At 46.2% G+C, this 15,940-nt stretch overlaps 1 protein-coding gene across 4 annotated transcripts in view; it reads right to left on the bottom strand.

Annotated features, from left to right (window-relative positions):
* Nucleotides 1-510: 510 nt before the first annotated feature.
* Nucleotides 511-15,940, bottom strand: part of Celf6 (CUGBP Elav-like family member 6) — a 29,822-nt gene continuing 14,392 nt past the window's right edge. For 2 of the 4 annotated variants that reach the window (XM_059268009.1, XM_059268013.1), the window contains 9 exons: nucleotides 4,095-4,223; nucleotides 3,922-4,001; nucleotides 3,638-3,781; nucleotides 3,408-3,540; nucleotides 3,177-3,326; nucleotides 2,890-2,952; nucleotides 2,308-2,625; nucleotides 1,629-1,784; nucleotides 511-855 (listed from right to left, as the gene is read on the bottom strand). In XM_059268009.1, the coding sequence (XP_059123992.1) occupies nucleotides 1,657-1,784; nucleotides 2,308-2,625; nucleotides 2,890-2,952; nucleotides 3,177-3,326; nucleotides 3,408-3,540; nucleotides 3,638-3,781; nucleotides 3,922-4,001; nucleotides 4,095-4,223 (1,145 nt within the window). In that variant the 3' untranslated portion in view covers nucleotides 511-855; nucleotides 1,629-1,656. Of the gene's footprint in view, nucleotides 856-1,628; nucleotides 1,785-2,307; nucleotides 2,626-2,889; nucleotides 2,953-3,176; nucleotides 3,327-3,407; nucleotides 3,541-3,637; nucleotides 3,782-3,921; nucleotides 4,002-4,094; nucleotides 4,224-15,940 lie in introns of those variants that run through there. The other 2 variants (XM_059268011.1, XM_059268012.1) reach the window with 2 other exon arrangements.

Here is a 15,940-nt window from a genome sequence, read left to right as displayed (position 1 = left end):
GGAGGTGTCTCAGCTCAGCCGAGGCGCGGCCTCAGTCTGCCTGGACTGGGAAGGCAAAGGTTCCCTCTTTTTTCCGGCCTGGGGAGGCTGGGGCTCCGCAGGAAAGGGCGTCGGGAAGGAAAGGCAGGTTCCCATTCTGATGGCTGGGGCCCTCCCAGGAGAGCAGAAGGCAGAGCAGGCCTGAGCCCCTCCTGAGGCCTCGTCAGGGATGCTATCTGAGCTTGGGGATTGTGGGTTCACTGCTTCCATAACCCTCTTCTTGCTGGAATATGAGTCTAGACTTCACATCCTTTTCCATTTTTTAAAAAGGGCAGGGTAAGGAAGTAGCTTCAGAAGGAACGAGACACAGGACAATCTTTCCACAGCCTCCTCTGCCTAGGCTGGGCTATCAAGGGTCTCCTTCACCCTGTCTCCTAGGGGTATTTAAAGGCCGCTTTTATGAGACTCTATACTGTCTTTTTTTGTCTCTCTTCTGTTTTTTCTTCTTTGTTTTAATTTATATAGATATATATATATATATATATATATATATTCTTAAAAAAAGCAATAGTCCTTTGGTCCCTAAACACTAAGGAATGATATGATTTTGAACGAAGTAAGTTTGGGCTTCCCTTGTTGAGAAGCCCATGGCACCCCCGAGGCCCTCTGCTGGTTCCCTTAGATCAGTCGATCCTCAGCCAGCACTGGTTGCCCTGCCAGCTTGAGTGCTCCGTGGAACAACCCACATGATGAGTGGCCTGAGCCCCAGGCGCCAGCCCTGGGTCCGGTCCACCTCCGTCTGCTGCCACTCCTTCCGGTAGGGCCACTCCAGCGTTCCTGTGCTTTTCTTCTTCCTTCTTTCTCACTCTTCAGTTTCTGTTGTTGGGTATTAATTGATAAGGAGACAGGGCCGGGAGGAGGCAAAGGTCACTGAGGGTAAGATAAGAGCAGCCTGTCCCCTCTGTGACATCTTAGCTAAGTGTCTGGGTTTCTCTTCCTGGCAGCATCCTGGCCACAGAAGCCAGTCCCTGCCTGGATCATAGGCAGATCACTGTGGTCAATGTCCTGCAGGAAGTTTCTGGGGCAGCTTGAGTGGGCTGAGGCCAAGTGGACCTGCAAGGACAGCACAACTCTCCAAGTTGCAGGCAGCCTCCTACGGCCCTTCCAGACTGGCCCTTGTCACCTCACCGCTCATTGTCCACGAAGCCCTGCAGGTCTACTGAGGATCTTTACCCCTCTCCCTTCTTCTCCACATTAGCTGCTCTGTTCTTCATTCAGACTGTCCAGTGGTTCCTTCCCCTTCACCATAAAGTCAGGACTTACGGTCCATGAGCTCCTCATGAACTGAACCAAACCCCATTTACCACAGCCCTCCTATATGAGCTCACTGCTTCTGTGGCCTCCTACAGCTGTTGCCAGAATATATTGGGCTGAATTTTCCTAAAAATCGCCTCTCCAAGGCTGGAAACACCAAGGTTGTCTAATTCATCTTGAACTTCGGGTTGAAAGAAAATCCCAGTCTCTGTTCCCCTTGTCCCTGCCTCTTCTCTTTATTCCTGGATTTCTCAGAGGGTAGTACCCCAATGTCATAAAGCTGGCAGGGTCTTGGGACCTGGGTCCCATTTGCCTGACATCCATCAAAGACTCACCTGTCTGTGACTGATCAGTGAGTGCAGATCAGTAAGGCCTGTTGGCATCCTTAGGTCTCTTTAGCTGGACCTTGAGCCTCTTCATGCCGATTTGAAAGCCATTCATGGCTTGGATGGCAGTCTGGGCACTGGTTGGATTGTCAAAACTAACAAACCCTGGAGGGTGTGGGCAGACAGGTTAGCTGGGAATCCAGCTTGCCAGGGTCTCCTTTCTCTAATTTCCAGGCTAAGTCCATCACATATGTCCCTTTCCATTGCTTAACTATGTGAGCATGTGTGCCTACATAAGCATAGACACACGCTTAATAGAGGCAAATCATCCCTAAAGGTGTGATTTCCAGAAAGATGGGAAGTAAGTCTGGTCGGGGAAGGGACCGGGTGTTGGTCAGAGTATTTCCCTGATTTGGGTGGGCTGCTTTACTCCACTCCTCCCAATCTGGCTTCAGATCAGCAGTTGGGGTCTGAAGGCAAATCATGATTCCAAACCTAGACTCATCCCGCTCTGGACAAACTCCAAAACTGCAACCTTCCTGATTTCACACACTCTAGTTACCCAAGATTCTCAGGTGATCTGAAATAAGGCTTGCTGTGCCCATACTTTGTCCCATAACATTCAGTCTCTGGAAGCCTTATGTATGGTCCCTAGGGAATCCTGAGGCGCAGGGATGGATCAGCTCACCAAAACACTTGCTCTGGTTGGTGGCACGATCCACAAAGACTTTGGCAGAGACAACGGCTCCGAAGGGCAGGAATGTCTGTATGAGTTCTGCATCCCCAAACTCCTGAGGCAGGTGATAGATGAAGAGGTTACAGCCTTCGGGGCCTGCAGGAACAGGAGCAGGCTTGTTCAGGGGAAGGACCCCGAGGGGTACCCCCACATTCACAAACCGCTGCTCTCCAGCCCCCAGGCCCTCACCTTCTCTTTGCTGTTGAGGCAGAGCTGAAGGCTGCTGGGGAAAAGCTGTGCTCACTGGGCCGTAGGCCGAGGGATAGGCTGCTGGAGACAGAGGTGGGAGCGGGCAGTGACCCACAGGAGCCATTTCCCAAACAGATCCCTATGTGCCTGGCCACCTCTGACAGGTTCAACCCAGTTCACCATAACCCTTGTCCCAAGACAGGTCGCTGGGGCTGGGAACTGAACAGGATGGAAGAATTGACTCCTCGAACAGAGCCTAACCCCCCACAAATCTCCCTATTCCTTCCTGAGGCCATTTAACACCCCCACATCCCCACCCCCGGGCTGGGCAGCACCGAGTGAAACCTGCATAGTGGTGTATCCCAGCGTAGGCCTGCTGCAGGGGGTCAGCCACACCGGGGCTCTGGGCTGGAGAGAGAGGGGGCCCAAGGCCCACGATGAAGGTAGGTGGGCAGGGGTTAGAGGCCAGGGGCCAGGGGAGAGACCCTGGGTGGGAGTGTGGGAGGTGGAGGACCGCTATGAAAGGCAGCAGGGAAGATGGGGGAATCCCTTCCCCCCAAGCAGGACCTTGCCTGAAATGCCTCGCTTCCACTCCATTTCCAGGTTTGAGTCAGCAGGGTAGGGCGACCCACCTGGGTAAGGGGAAAGCCCGTTGTTATAGAGCGTATCGGAGCCTGGCTGTCCGTTGGTCTGGGGGGTCAAGGAGCCGAATCCATTGACCCCCATGGGTGCTGGAAGGCCGGGGAGTGCACCAGGGCCGCTGCCACCAGGTGATGTGTTAGCTGTAGATGGAGGTAAGAGAGTCAGGAAGTGAGACTTCATGGGCCCTCTCAACCATAGCTTCAGTCTCTTGGGTCCCTTACCTGCTGTAGGCAATAGCGGTGCAGCCACCAGGCTGAAGGCCGCTACGTGCTGCATCTGGGCGGCCACCGCGGCCACCTGGCCTAACCCGGGACCCTGCGCCGCCGCCAGCAATGCTGCCTGGTGTTGCAGGATCTTGGGGAAGGAAGAAGGGCGACTGTAGAGGCCTCAGCGGCTGGTAACTGCCTTATCTCCCGACCCGGATCCAGGTGGGCCCGAGGCAGGCACCTACCGCAGTGGTGTAGGCGCCACAGGCTCCGAGAGGCAGTGGCGCTGGATGGAAGGCGCCCAGCTGGCCAGCCATTTGCTGCATTCTCCGTAGTGCGCGCTCGCGGTCGGTGTCTGCCAGCTTCACCACCAGGCTGGATGAGGCGCCCTGGGCAGAGGAAGGATAATGACCTGTACTGACCCTGACTGAGCTCTGAGCCCAGCGCCTTCCCCAGCAGGCAAAGTTAGGTGAAGGGACAGGTCCCCCACCCTGCTGGCTTCACCCTCAGCCCAGGTCCCCGCTCTCACCGACATTGTCCTGCTACCATGCAGTCCCTGGATGGCAGCTTGAGCTTCCCCTTGACTCCCGAATTTCACAAAGGCACAGCCTGGTGCAGGAAAGAAGAACGGAATGACTCAGGCTACAGGAGTCAAAGGGTAAGAAAAGGTCACCGGGAAAACCCAGGGGTAGATCAGGTCACCTTTACTGGTACCATCAGGACTCCGCAGGACAGTGCACTCCTCGATATGGCCGAAGGGCTGGAACAGACGTCTGACATCCTCCTCACCCTGCTGCTTGCCCAACATCCCCACAAACAGCTTCCGGTCCTCTGGGGACAAAGCCAGGAATGACCTGGGGACCCCAAGTGTTCCTAGACTCCCCAGAGTCGCCTGTGGAGCTTGGGAAGGTGGCTCACCAGTCTAACTCTAGGAAGACGTGTAGGGAGTGAGAAGGCCGTGGGGCCCTAAAGCTGGGTCTCTTTGAGGGGCAGAGTGACCTACAGGCAGATGCAGAGGGAAGAAACTCAGCTGAGATTTCCATCACGAAACCTGGATCCTGCAGAAGCTCACAGAGACTCATTGCTGCTCTTGCGGAAAGTTACCCAGTTTTGATGCCTTTGGGGGGCAGAGCCCTAGACACATCATGTTATACTTTGACCTTTTTTATTGTTAGACTTGTGCAATGTTGCTGGAGACTCAAAACGCTGGAGGAAGGGATGCTTGACTGTGACCTTACTGGTCAGCCTGGTGGCAATGGCCAAATCACTGCCCTTTCTTGCTTAAATTAAGGAGGGCTCTGTTAAAGAAACAAACAAACAAACACCAGCACAGAACACAGCTATCCTGCTCTACTGTTTTAGCCTTAGACACTCAGCACTGGAATGGTGAATCCTTAGCCCCAGTACCAAATCTAGCCAAAGACCTACAGAGAAAGTTTGGTTTTCTGAGCTTCTGACATTAGCATTTTCCCCACTGTGTCTGCTGAGCCCCTGAGCCCCTTTCCTAATTCCCAGACTTGGCCCTCTCCCATCTCCTTGTCTAGCTTCCAGGGCCCTCCCCGAGCCCTGTGACCTCCTCTTTGACGTCTCATGCACTCATGCCCTGATCCCTCCTCTGGTGTGGTAACGCCTTGGAAGAACACATTCTGTCTGTAATCTAGATGATTATCAAAAAACAAGGCATCTCTCCATGCACCCTCATTGCCTGTGGGAGTGGCAGAGAAAGGGACGGGATTGTAAATGGAGTCTCTGTCCCATGAGGAAAGTTAGAGGGCTTGGATTTGAATTAGGGATTAGCTATGCATCTTCCAAGTCGGACCTCTGCAGCACTGTCTAGGAAGCTGAGATTGAAGGGTAGGGTCCAGTGGACTCACTGTTATAGTCTGGATTCTTTCTAACGTAAGCCTCTGAATTAGGGGTGGGGCTTGCCAGTGTAGGGCATGAAGAACATTGGGAAAGAAGGGTTGGTTGGGAATCAGGCTTCAGGTTTTATCTTTAAGATCCCAGAGCTCAGAAAAATCCAGCTCCTAAACCCCTTTACTACTTCACAAGCCTGTGGGGTTAGAGTTCAACCCTGTGAATGGTTTCTTTTTGCTTCTACAGGTGTTAGTGGGAGAATTGAACCCATGGAACAGATCCCTGGTTTCCCAACCTCTTAAAAAAGTGGCGAAGTATATCGTTTCAGCAAAAATATTAAGATGGTGCTGGTGAGATGGCTCAGTGGGTAGAAGCACTTGCTGACAATGATGAACCTGATTATCTATCTATCTATCTATCTATCTATCTATCTATCTATCTATCTATCTATCATCTGATGAGCCTGAGTTCTATCCCTGAAACCCACATAGTGAAAGGAGAGTACTGACTCCCACAAGTTGTCTCTGAACTCCACATGTATGCCATCTCTCTCTCTCTCTCTCTCTCTCTCTCTCTCTCTCTCTCTCTCTCTCTCTCACACACACACACACACACACACACACACACACACACACACACAAATCAATCAATCAATAAATCAATGTAATAAAGTATTAGGATAAAAATAAAGATGTAAGAGAAAATCAGAAATGTCTGGACTGAAGCCAGAAAAGGGAGCTGAAATCTTCCCTGTGCAATCCAAGGAAAGCTCTTCAAAACCAATAAAAGATACAGGGTAGAGTTCTGGATAACCCAAGAAGACTGGAAAGAACAAGGGGGCAAGTAAGTCACTAAGCAATATCAAAGATGGGGCTCAACCTTCCAGGAATGGGAGGAGGTGGAAGGCAGCATCAGTGTAGATTTGAGTCTTGTACAAATATTATGAAATTCATGGCTTTGCCCTAACATTGAAGAACAGGCCTCAAGTGGTCAGGGAAATGTCCAACATCAAACGTCAAGAAGTCTGTGCTATTGTTCTGAGCTTTGACATTAAAATATGCCCATGTCTACAAAAGGTCTGGAAGTGTCTGGAGAAGATCCCAGAACCTCCACAGTCCCAAGGGAGCTTCACAGTGCTCTAATTTATAGTAGAGCTGTGTCACTGATAGGGTCTGGAAGCTATCATGCCTCCTGGGCCAGCAGCCAGGTAGCCCTGTGTGAGAAGAGAGAAGACAAGCTTAGATGAAGCTCCTAACACAGTAAAGAGGTTTGTGTGGACGGTGGCCTTCCCATCCTTCATTTAAACTTTATGTTGCCCCTTTCTGCCCATGGTGGAGTGTGGGACAAAGGTGGCCTCAGCATAGCTATCACAGGCACCTTTGATCCTCCTGTCTCAGTAAGATCCTCTTGATTTAGTCATTTCCATCAGGGCATTGAGCCTATGGTTCTGGACTACCACCAGGATGTAAAAAAGCCATCTTTGAAAAGAGCATTCCTTGTGGGCTGTGTTCTCTAACTGTTTCCAAGGTTATCACTTGAATCTTGGAACTTTCTTTGCTACTTACGAGGATTTAATGTTTCACAGGATAATCAGCTAGGCCACGGTGACTATGAACTTCAGGCAATCCAGAAATGGTGGGATAATTTTAAGAGACTTGATCAAAGGCAAGCCTGGGTCCTTTAGTGCCGCCTCCAACACTAAGACTCTAAGGCTTATTGATTCTCCTTCAGATAGAAAGGATGGTGCTAACAGCCCAGATATATCAGTTTCCTCTAAATCAAATTCTACTAGTTTATTTTAAAAAAGGATTCTACAAGAGCTAGGAATAAATGTCTGAGTGAGGTCTGAGGATGTAGCTCAATGGTAGAACACTTGTATAGCATGACAAAACCTGGAGTTCAGTCCCAGTACTTAAAACCATCTGAGTAAGAGTATCCAGCGGGGGCTCGAGAGGTCACTAAGCTGTTAAGGGCAGCGACTGCTCTTCCAGAAGACCTGTGTTTGATTCCCAGCATCCACATGGTGGATGGTTGACAATCATCTAACTACAGTTCCAAGGGATTCAATATCTTCCTCAGGTCTCTGTAGGCCTCAGGCACACACATGGTGCATAAACATACACGCAGACAAAATACCCATACCCATTAAAAAAAATAACACATAGAGTATCTCATGGAAGGTGGGTTTGTCCCTAAAGACAGAATATCAGTTGTGGACTTCTACCTTCCTGGAGTGGAAGAAAAAGGGAGGTAACATCAGTGGGGAGTTGAGACGTAATTGGAAAGCCACATAGTCCATAGTGTGATTGCATTTTCCTATTGGCAACTAATGTATACTCCTTGTTATTCTATCCGATGTTTTTGAACTCCAAGCAAGTGACTTAGGCTCTCACATGTTCATCTCCATGAAGTTACTTTGTGTATCTGGTTATATAGGTCAGGAATTCTAATGTAACCAATGATAGGTTTGAGAGCCCAGAATCAGTCTAGTCCTGCTGGAGCAGTGGCTGCCGCAAAGCCTCTCTCCCTTGGTGTTACGCTGCAGTGGAAGAAGCCAAGGAAGACTTAACAAGTAGGCAAAACCTCCTGGACAGACAAACATCAAGAAACTTAAAAGGCCTGGCATGCAGCTTACTTGGCAGGATGCTTGCTCAGTATGGGTCTGATCTCTAGCACTTCATAAATCAGGCATTGGGGCACACACTTGTGATCTCAGCACTCAGGAGGCCAAGCAGGAGAATTAGGCATTCAAGGTCATCCTCAGTTACATAGAGGCAAGCCTGGGCTACCTGAGACTCTACGTCAAAAATAAAAGGCTTAACCAGTTATGGTGCTCACCTTTAATCTGCACTCGGAAGGCAGAGGCAGGAAGATCTCTGTGAACTCAAGGCCAGCCTGGTCTACGAAGTGAGTTCCAGGCCAGCCAGGGCTACATAGTGAGATACTGCCAAAAACAAGTTTTGTCTTCAGTGGGCAAAGAACTGGGTGGTGTTATGGTAGGTGGGGGCAGAACGGCCAGCTGGATGCCAACCTGGGCTATGTAACGAGACACTGTCTTAAAAATCAAAACAAACAAACCAGCTAATCAACTAAACACACCATCAAAACCAAACAATAGGCAAAGATCTTAAATTGATATTTCTACAAAAACATACCAATGAGCAAGAAGCATATGAAAAAAATTTTAATATTAGTCATCATTAGGGAAATGGAAGTCCAAACTACAAGGAGGCATCACCTCCCACCTATTGAAATGACTGCTGTCAAAGACACACACACACACACACACACACACACACACACACACACACACGAATCACAAATGTTACTGAGGGTGTGGAGAGACTGGAACGTTGGTGCCAAGAAGGAAGATAAAAGGGCACAGTTGCCATGGTACAAATAGTATCCGGTTTGGTGGCACATGCCTTTGACCCCAGCACCTGGGAACAGAAGCAGGTGGATCTCTGTGAGATCAAGGCAAACCTGTCTACAAAGAGAGCTCCAAGCCAGTCAGGGCCTCACAATAAGACCCTGTCTCACTGCCCTTCCTCAAAAGATGTAATGGCAGCCCCCAAAAATAAAAACAGAATTACCATATGACCCAGCAGTATCTCTTTTGAAGTATTTACACCAAAGTATTAAAAGCTTTGTTGCACCTTTTTTCCAAAATTATTTTTCTTTTTAATTTATCATTAATAATTTTGCCTATTCATGGGATACAATTTCATGTTTTGATATATGTATGCATTGTGGAATGACTAAATTAAGCTAATTAACATATCCATCACCTTAACTACTTGACTTTTCATGGTAAATTCTTAAATTTCTTTTTAAATATTTACTTCATTTCTTAAAATTTCATTTATTTGTTTTTGAGACAGGGTGCTATATATAGTCCTAGCTGTCCTGGAACTCACTATATAGATGAGGCTGGCTTCAGATACACAGAGATCCACCTGCCTCTGCCTCCAGAGTGCTGGGATTAAAGGTGTGTGCCACCACACCTGGCTTTGTGGATTTTTTGGTTATTCACTTTTTTAATTTATGTATATATGGGTGCCTGCTTTCTATAAGTATGCACACCATGTTCTCGCAGAATCACTGGAAGCCAGAAGAGGGCATCATTTGGATATGGGTGCTGGGAACTGAACTTGGATCCTCTGCAAGAGCAGCAAGTGCACTTAACTGCCGAGTCCACTCTCCAGCCCCACAGAAAGGCATTCGATTCCCTGGAGCTGGAGTTATGGATGGCTGTAAGTCACCTGACAAGGATGCTGGAGACTGAATGCCGTCCTTCTGCAGAAGCAGTATGTGAGCTGAGCCATTTTTACAAATTATTATTAACTCTAGCTGCCATGCTCTGTAACAACCCACTAAAACATGTTCCTCTGCTTAACAGGAACCCGGAGCCTTTGGGTAACGTCTCTCCTTCCTCCATCCCCTTCTCCCATCAGCCACTGTGAGCCACCATTCCATTCTGCTTCTGTGAGTTCCTCTTTACATTTTACACGAGTGAGATCATGTGGCATTTGTCCTCTGAGAAAGCAGGATCCTAAGGACATGTCTGCATACTCAGTTATAATGCTATTTATCACCATGGCCAAAAGGTAAAAGTAACCCGAACACTCACCAACAGATCAATGGATAAATAAGATGAAGCATATGTATCCAGTGGGCTGCTGTTCAGTCTTAAAAAGGAGAAGCATTCTGACATTTCCCACCTCGAGGGATGAACCTTTAGGACACTGTATGCTGAGCAAAGTAGGACGGTCACCAAAAGACTGATGCTGCCCATTTTCCCTTCCATGAGTTATCAGTAGTCTGACTGCTAGAAACGGAGAGCAGAATGGTGTTTGCCAGAGGCTACAGAGACGGGGAAAAGTTTAATGGTGTCAAGTTTCAGGGTTCTGGTTTTGTGTGTGTGCACATGTTGGGGTGGGGAGGGCACTGCACATGTATAGAGTGGATGTGGAAGCCAGAGGTGGACACTGGGGGTCTTCCTCAATCACTTTCCATTCTAGTTTTTGACACAAGCTCTATCACTGAACCTGGTGCTCACTAGACTAGCTGGCCAGAAAGACCTAGTAATCTCCTTGTCTCTACCTTCCAGTACTGGGAGACACACGGTTGGGCAGGCTTTTACATGAAGGCTGGGATGGAACTCAGGTCCTCAGGCTTGCATGGCAAATACTTAACTTACTGAGTCCTCTCCAGGCTGTTTACATTTTGAAGATTAAAATCTTTGGGGGTTTGGTTACACAAACTTGTGAATATACTTAACACTAGTAAGTGTAACACTAAAATGGTTAAGATGATACATTTTTTTAAAAATTCACATTATTTTGTGTGTATATGTGTTTTGCCTACATGTGTGTATGTTCACCACAAGTGTTCTTGGTGCTCTCCAATGCTAGAAGAGGGCATCAGATCCCTTGGAACTGGAATTACAGATGGTTGCAAAGCAATCTGGGTGCTCGGAATCGAACCCAAGTCCTCTAGTATTCCTAACTACTGATCCGTCTATCAGGACCCTATTATTTGCATTTTATTATTAAAACATAAACAAGAACTTTAAAGAAGATGGCAACAAAGAGACTTAGAGCAAGAAATGGAAACAAGATGCTGCTGGCCTTCATTATGATCCAAGAGAGCCAGGGCTAAGTTTAGAAAGGCGAGCCAGGCTCTAGAGTGAGAAGACACTTCAGGGGTGCATTTTCCTTGGTGGGTTGCATGCCTGTGTCTGAAAAGCATCACTTGTGATGGGGGCTTGCCTTGGGTTCCACCACAGCCAAGGCCCTAGAGTGTTATAACATCCGATTAGCATGATCTGCTCTCGGCCAAGATGCTGACAAGCAGCTTTCTTTACCTTCAGAGTCAGAACACATTGCAGGAAGCAAAGCGTTAACTTGAGGCAACTCTCAAGTGCTCTCTGTAAACCTAAAGAGTTAGACTTGTAGGGAAGAGAGGGAGTATTTTTCTAGAATAAGAAGCCTGCCGACCAAAGATAGGAATAACCATCACTGACTGTATTACAACAGTTGTTGCTAAAGTATGTATCTGATTTAAAACAGTGATACACAGCCAGCTGTAGCAGCGCACACTTTTAATCCCAGCACTCAGGAGGCCGAGGCAGGCAGATCTCTGTAAATTCGAGGCCAACCTGGTGTACAGAGCAAGTTTCAGGCTACAAAGAAAAATCCTGTTTCAAAAAATCAAAATTAAAAAAAAGAAGAAGAAGAAGAAGAAGAAGAAGAAGAAGAAGAAGAAGAAGAAGAAGAAAAGAGAAGAGAAGAAAAGGAGGGCATATAGGAAGGTTTGGGGAGAGAAAAAGGAAGGGAAAATGATGTAATTATATTTTAATCTAAAAAAATTTAAATATTAAGAAGCTGGAGGGATGGCTCAATGGTTAAGAGCATTGGCTACTCTTCCAGAGGGCTCGTTTTGATTCTCAGCAGCCACATGTGTCTCACAACCATCTGTGACTCCAGTGCCAGGGGATCCAACACTCTTTTCTGGCCTCTGCAGAAACTGCACACTCATGGACAACATGCCAAGTAGGCACACATATAAATAAGACAATTTTAACAAGTTAAACCAGAGTGTTGTAGTGCACACCTGTAATTCTATCACTCTGGGTCTGAAGCAGGAAGATTACAAGTTCAAGTTTTGAATTAATTAATTACTTAATTAAAAAGTAGAAAGAGTGTATTGATTGGGTGTATTGATTACTTTAATCTATTTCTGTACCTTAGGTATCTTGGATGTGTAAAGATTTGTGTAGCTTAAAGAAATGCAGCCAAGTTGGGAAGGAAAACGAACAGAATAATCGCCAATGTGATTTATTAATTTATTGACTATATTATAAAATTGAAAAGGAAGGAAAAATATAAATTTAGTGTTCCACTGATTTTAGAGGTTTCATCGTGACTAAAAATTATTTTCCTATCAGACTATACTTACAGTTTAACTTAGTATTAATGTTTCAAAAGTAGAGAAAACATAAATAAGAAAAATCCATAGTGGTCCTCATGCTGAATAACAAATAATGCCCATTTATGTAGTAATCATTGTTCGATCAACTTAGGATCCTTACCTCTGATAACATTTTCCATTCTGAAAAACCTTGGGATTTTATCTCAGGAAACTTTCTCTACTTTTTTATTGGGATAGGGTCTTGCTATGCTGACAAGACTAGCCTCAAACTCTTGAGCTCAAGGGATCCTTTTACCTAGCATGCCAAGTATCTGGGACTATTCATATGTACCACTGCATCCGGTTTCAGAAAACATTGTAATGCTCACCTAAAAAAATCAAATTCGGGGATGGAGAGATGGCTCAGAGGTTGGGAGCACTGACTGTTCTTCCAGAGGACCAGGGTTCAATTCCCAGCACCCATATGGCAGCTCCCAACTGTCTGTAACTCCGTTTCTAGGGGATCTGGCATCCTCACACAGACATACAAGTAGGCAAAACACCAATGCACATAAAATAAAAATAAATAAGTTAAAAAAATAAATCCAAATGCCGGAGGAGAAGTTTTTGATGACATGTTTGGCCAACGCAGAAATAAATATTGTTTATTTGATAGGTGATGGCTTCCCTCTAGGAAATTCAGTTCATTTTTCTTTAATAGTTTACTGTTTGATGTATAATTGCCACTGGATGAAAAGTAGAGACCCAGGGTATGGACTCTATGAACACCATGGAACTTAACTTCAGAATTCATAAGACCTAGCCAGGATACATTAAAATAATATAGTCTATGCAGGTGTGGATGCGTATCTTTGAGAAAAGTGTCCCCAAACTTAAAGGGGGCAGCCATGGAAGAAGAGGATCCTAGCAGATAGATCCTGCTGTATTGCTATCGTTATTGTGCTGTAGGGATTGAAATCCCGAGTTCTGGGGCTGGGGAGATGCTCAGTCGGGATAGCACTTGCTCTGCAAGCATGAGGACCTGAGATCCATCCTCAGAACCCACGTGAGAAGCCGGGCGTGGTGATGTGTACTTGTAATCCCTGTACTGGGGAGGCAGAGATGGAGAAATCCCTGGGGCTCACTGGCCAGTTAGCCTAGCCAAATGGGGTGAACCCCAGGTCCCAGAGAGAGAACTGTCTCAAAGAAACAAGGTGGACAGCTCCTGAAAATGACACTTGAGATGGACCTCTGGACTCCACACGCCTTTCCACATATATGCATACGCATATGCAGCATGCACGCGCGCGCACACACACACACACACACACACACACACACACACACACACACCCCACAGAAGCATGAAATCTCCAGTATTAGAACTAACATCTAAAAGGACATTAGTATGTACATTGATTATTACTACCACAAACTACATGTTTATTGATTAAAAGAACACATTGCATTGTCGTCAAACTTCAAAACGAGAACACTAACTATTTTTGTCAAAAGGCTCATTTTGTATTTCCGCATGGATGATGGGAGAACTGCAGCTCAGGTGCCAAAGAAGTCAACCCGATGTGTTTATCTGTGTTCTCACAGTACACTTAACAAAAGCTGAAGCAGCTTCTGTTTTAATAATTAAGACGTAAATTTTATATTAAGTTTCCTGGGTTCCTGAAGTTAGTTTCTGACCCCCATTTTATGAGAAAAAAAAATCACACAATGATTCCTTCCAGAAGATAAATGGGAGACCTTTAGGTTACATTTGCCTTGATTTCTTTTGTAAGTTGCATTCTATTATTTATTTGTGTGTGTGTGTGTGTGTGTGTGTGTGTGTGTGTGTGTGTGTGTGTGTGTGTGAAATCACATGCCGTGGCATGGATGTGAGATAAGAGGACAATTTGTGAGAGATATTTGTCTTTTCCACCATGTAGGTCCTAGGGATTGATCTCAGGACATCAGGCTTAACAACAAGGGTCTTTACTTGTTGAATTACCTCACCTAAGTCAACGTCTTTAAAAAAAAGTTTGGATTTGTTTTTGAAACAGGACCTCACACTATAGCCCAAGCTGGCTTGAATCTTACTGTATAGCACATGGTGGCCTCAAACCCACAGCGATTCTCCTGCCTTAGCCTCCCAAATTCTGGGATTATAGGCATCAGCAGCTTTGATATCCTTTAAATTAAGATTTAATTGACACAAGTGTCTTTTAAGACACAGAAACTATTAGAAATCAGCTGTAAACTAAAGGCTTCAACTGAAGCAATAATAAAAATATACAGGCTCACCAGCTTGGAATACAAGAACATTTGTAATCAGGGTTATAGAATGCTTGAAGTCACTGAAAAAAAAAAAAAAAGACTTTAATGGGAAAAATTGTTCCATGTTGGTGGTGTTTATTACATTTCAGAGGCAAGACATTAAAAATCATCTTTAAAAAATTGAGCTCTCAGCCAGGTGCGCTGCTGCACACCTTTACTACCAGCACTTGGAAGGCAGAAGCTGGTGGATCATTGAATTCAAAGACAGCCAAAGCTACATAGTGAGACCTTGTCTCAAAAACAAGCAAACAAGGCCTTTAATCCCAGCACTTGGGAGGCAGAGGATTCGAGGCCAGCCTGGGCTACAGAGCAAGTTCCAGAACAGGCTCCAGGCTCCAAAGCTATACAGAGAAACCCTGTTTCAAAAAACCAAAACAAAACAAAACAAAAAACAAACAAAATCAACAACAAAATCGAGCTTCTCACATTTTAGACAGCATTAAAATTCAGCAATCAAACCCTAGGAGAGGTGTGGGGGGACCGAAAAGATGGCTCAGCCATTACAAGGGCTTACAACTTTATCAGAGGCCCAGAAGGCAGGTCCTAGCACCTATCCTGGAGCTCACAAATACCTATAACTCCTGCTCCAAGGGATCCAGTGCCCACTTCTGACCTCTGCAGGCACCCGTATATCTGCACATAGACACACACACATAAATCATTTTTTTAATCTAGAAGAGATGTGATAGCCCTGAAGAAAAGCAACTCATTTTGACTAGACACGAGATTGCAGAACACAGATCAGTCAGTAAATAAAATATTTATAAATGACAAAGGCCCAACTTCTTTGCGAGACTTACTACGTTTACTCCTTTCCTGAGTATGTAGCAAGAAGGCACTGGAAGATCTGGTCCTGCGTATCTGCAAGGGTTATTCAAGCAAGTGCTCAGAGTGCACAGCCCTTGAAAACCATCCGTTGTCAAGAAAAATCTGTGTAACACAAAACTTCTGAAGTAATAAATTGGGCTGTTAGGCAGCCCTCTTTTCAGCCAGATTTCTTGTCCTGCCCCTGAACTACCCTGAACATGAACAGGTGAACAGGTGAAGTGCTTCATGTATAGAATTTGTCAGTGATGTGACACCTGCAAGGTCTGTACAGAAAAAGGAGGAAGAAAATGTTAACACCCAAGCGGATGCCACGAAGCCTAGCAGAAGCGTTGCTGAGCAGCCACCTGTGAATTCTGGTGGGATGTGCAGGACCATGTGTAGCAGGCGTCCCTTGGCACATGGACCAATTCCCGAATAAGATTCCAAATTGTACCATGTCCTGCTGAGCTCTGGGGTCTCAGAACATGCCATTCCCCCTGCCTGAGGAATATCCTTCCTCTTTCCTCCTTTCTCTGACTACTTTCTGGTACCCTTTGAGGTCTCCTGTTCAATGTTACTGCCTCTGAGAACTCACTTTGACCTCCTAATCTAGGTTAGCTCCCCCTTATTTGTGTCCCCACAGT

This window comes from Peromyscus eremicus, chromosome 7, assembly GCF_949786415.1.
Source record: "Peromyscus eremicus chromosome 7, PerEre_H2_v1, whole genome shotgun sequence".
Lineage (NCBI taxonomy): Eukaryota > Metazoa > Chordata > Mammalia > Rodentia > Cricetidae > Peromyscus > Peromyscus eremicus.
The sequence above is the reverse complement of the archived record's forward strand: the minus strand, read 5'-3'. Positions and strand labels throughout refer to the sequence as shown.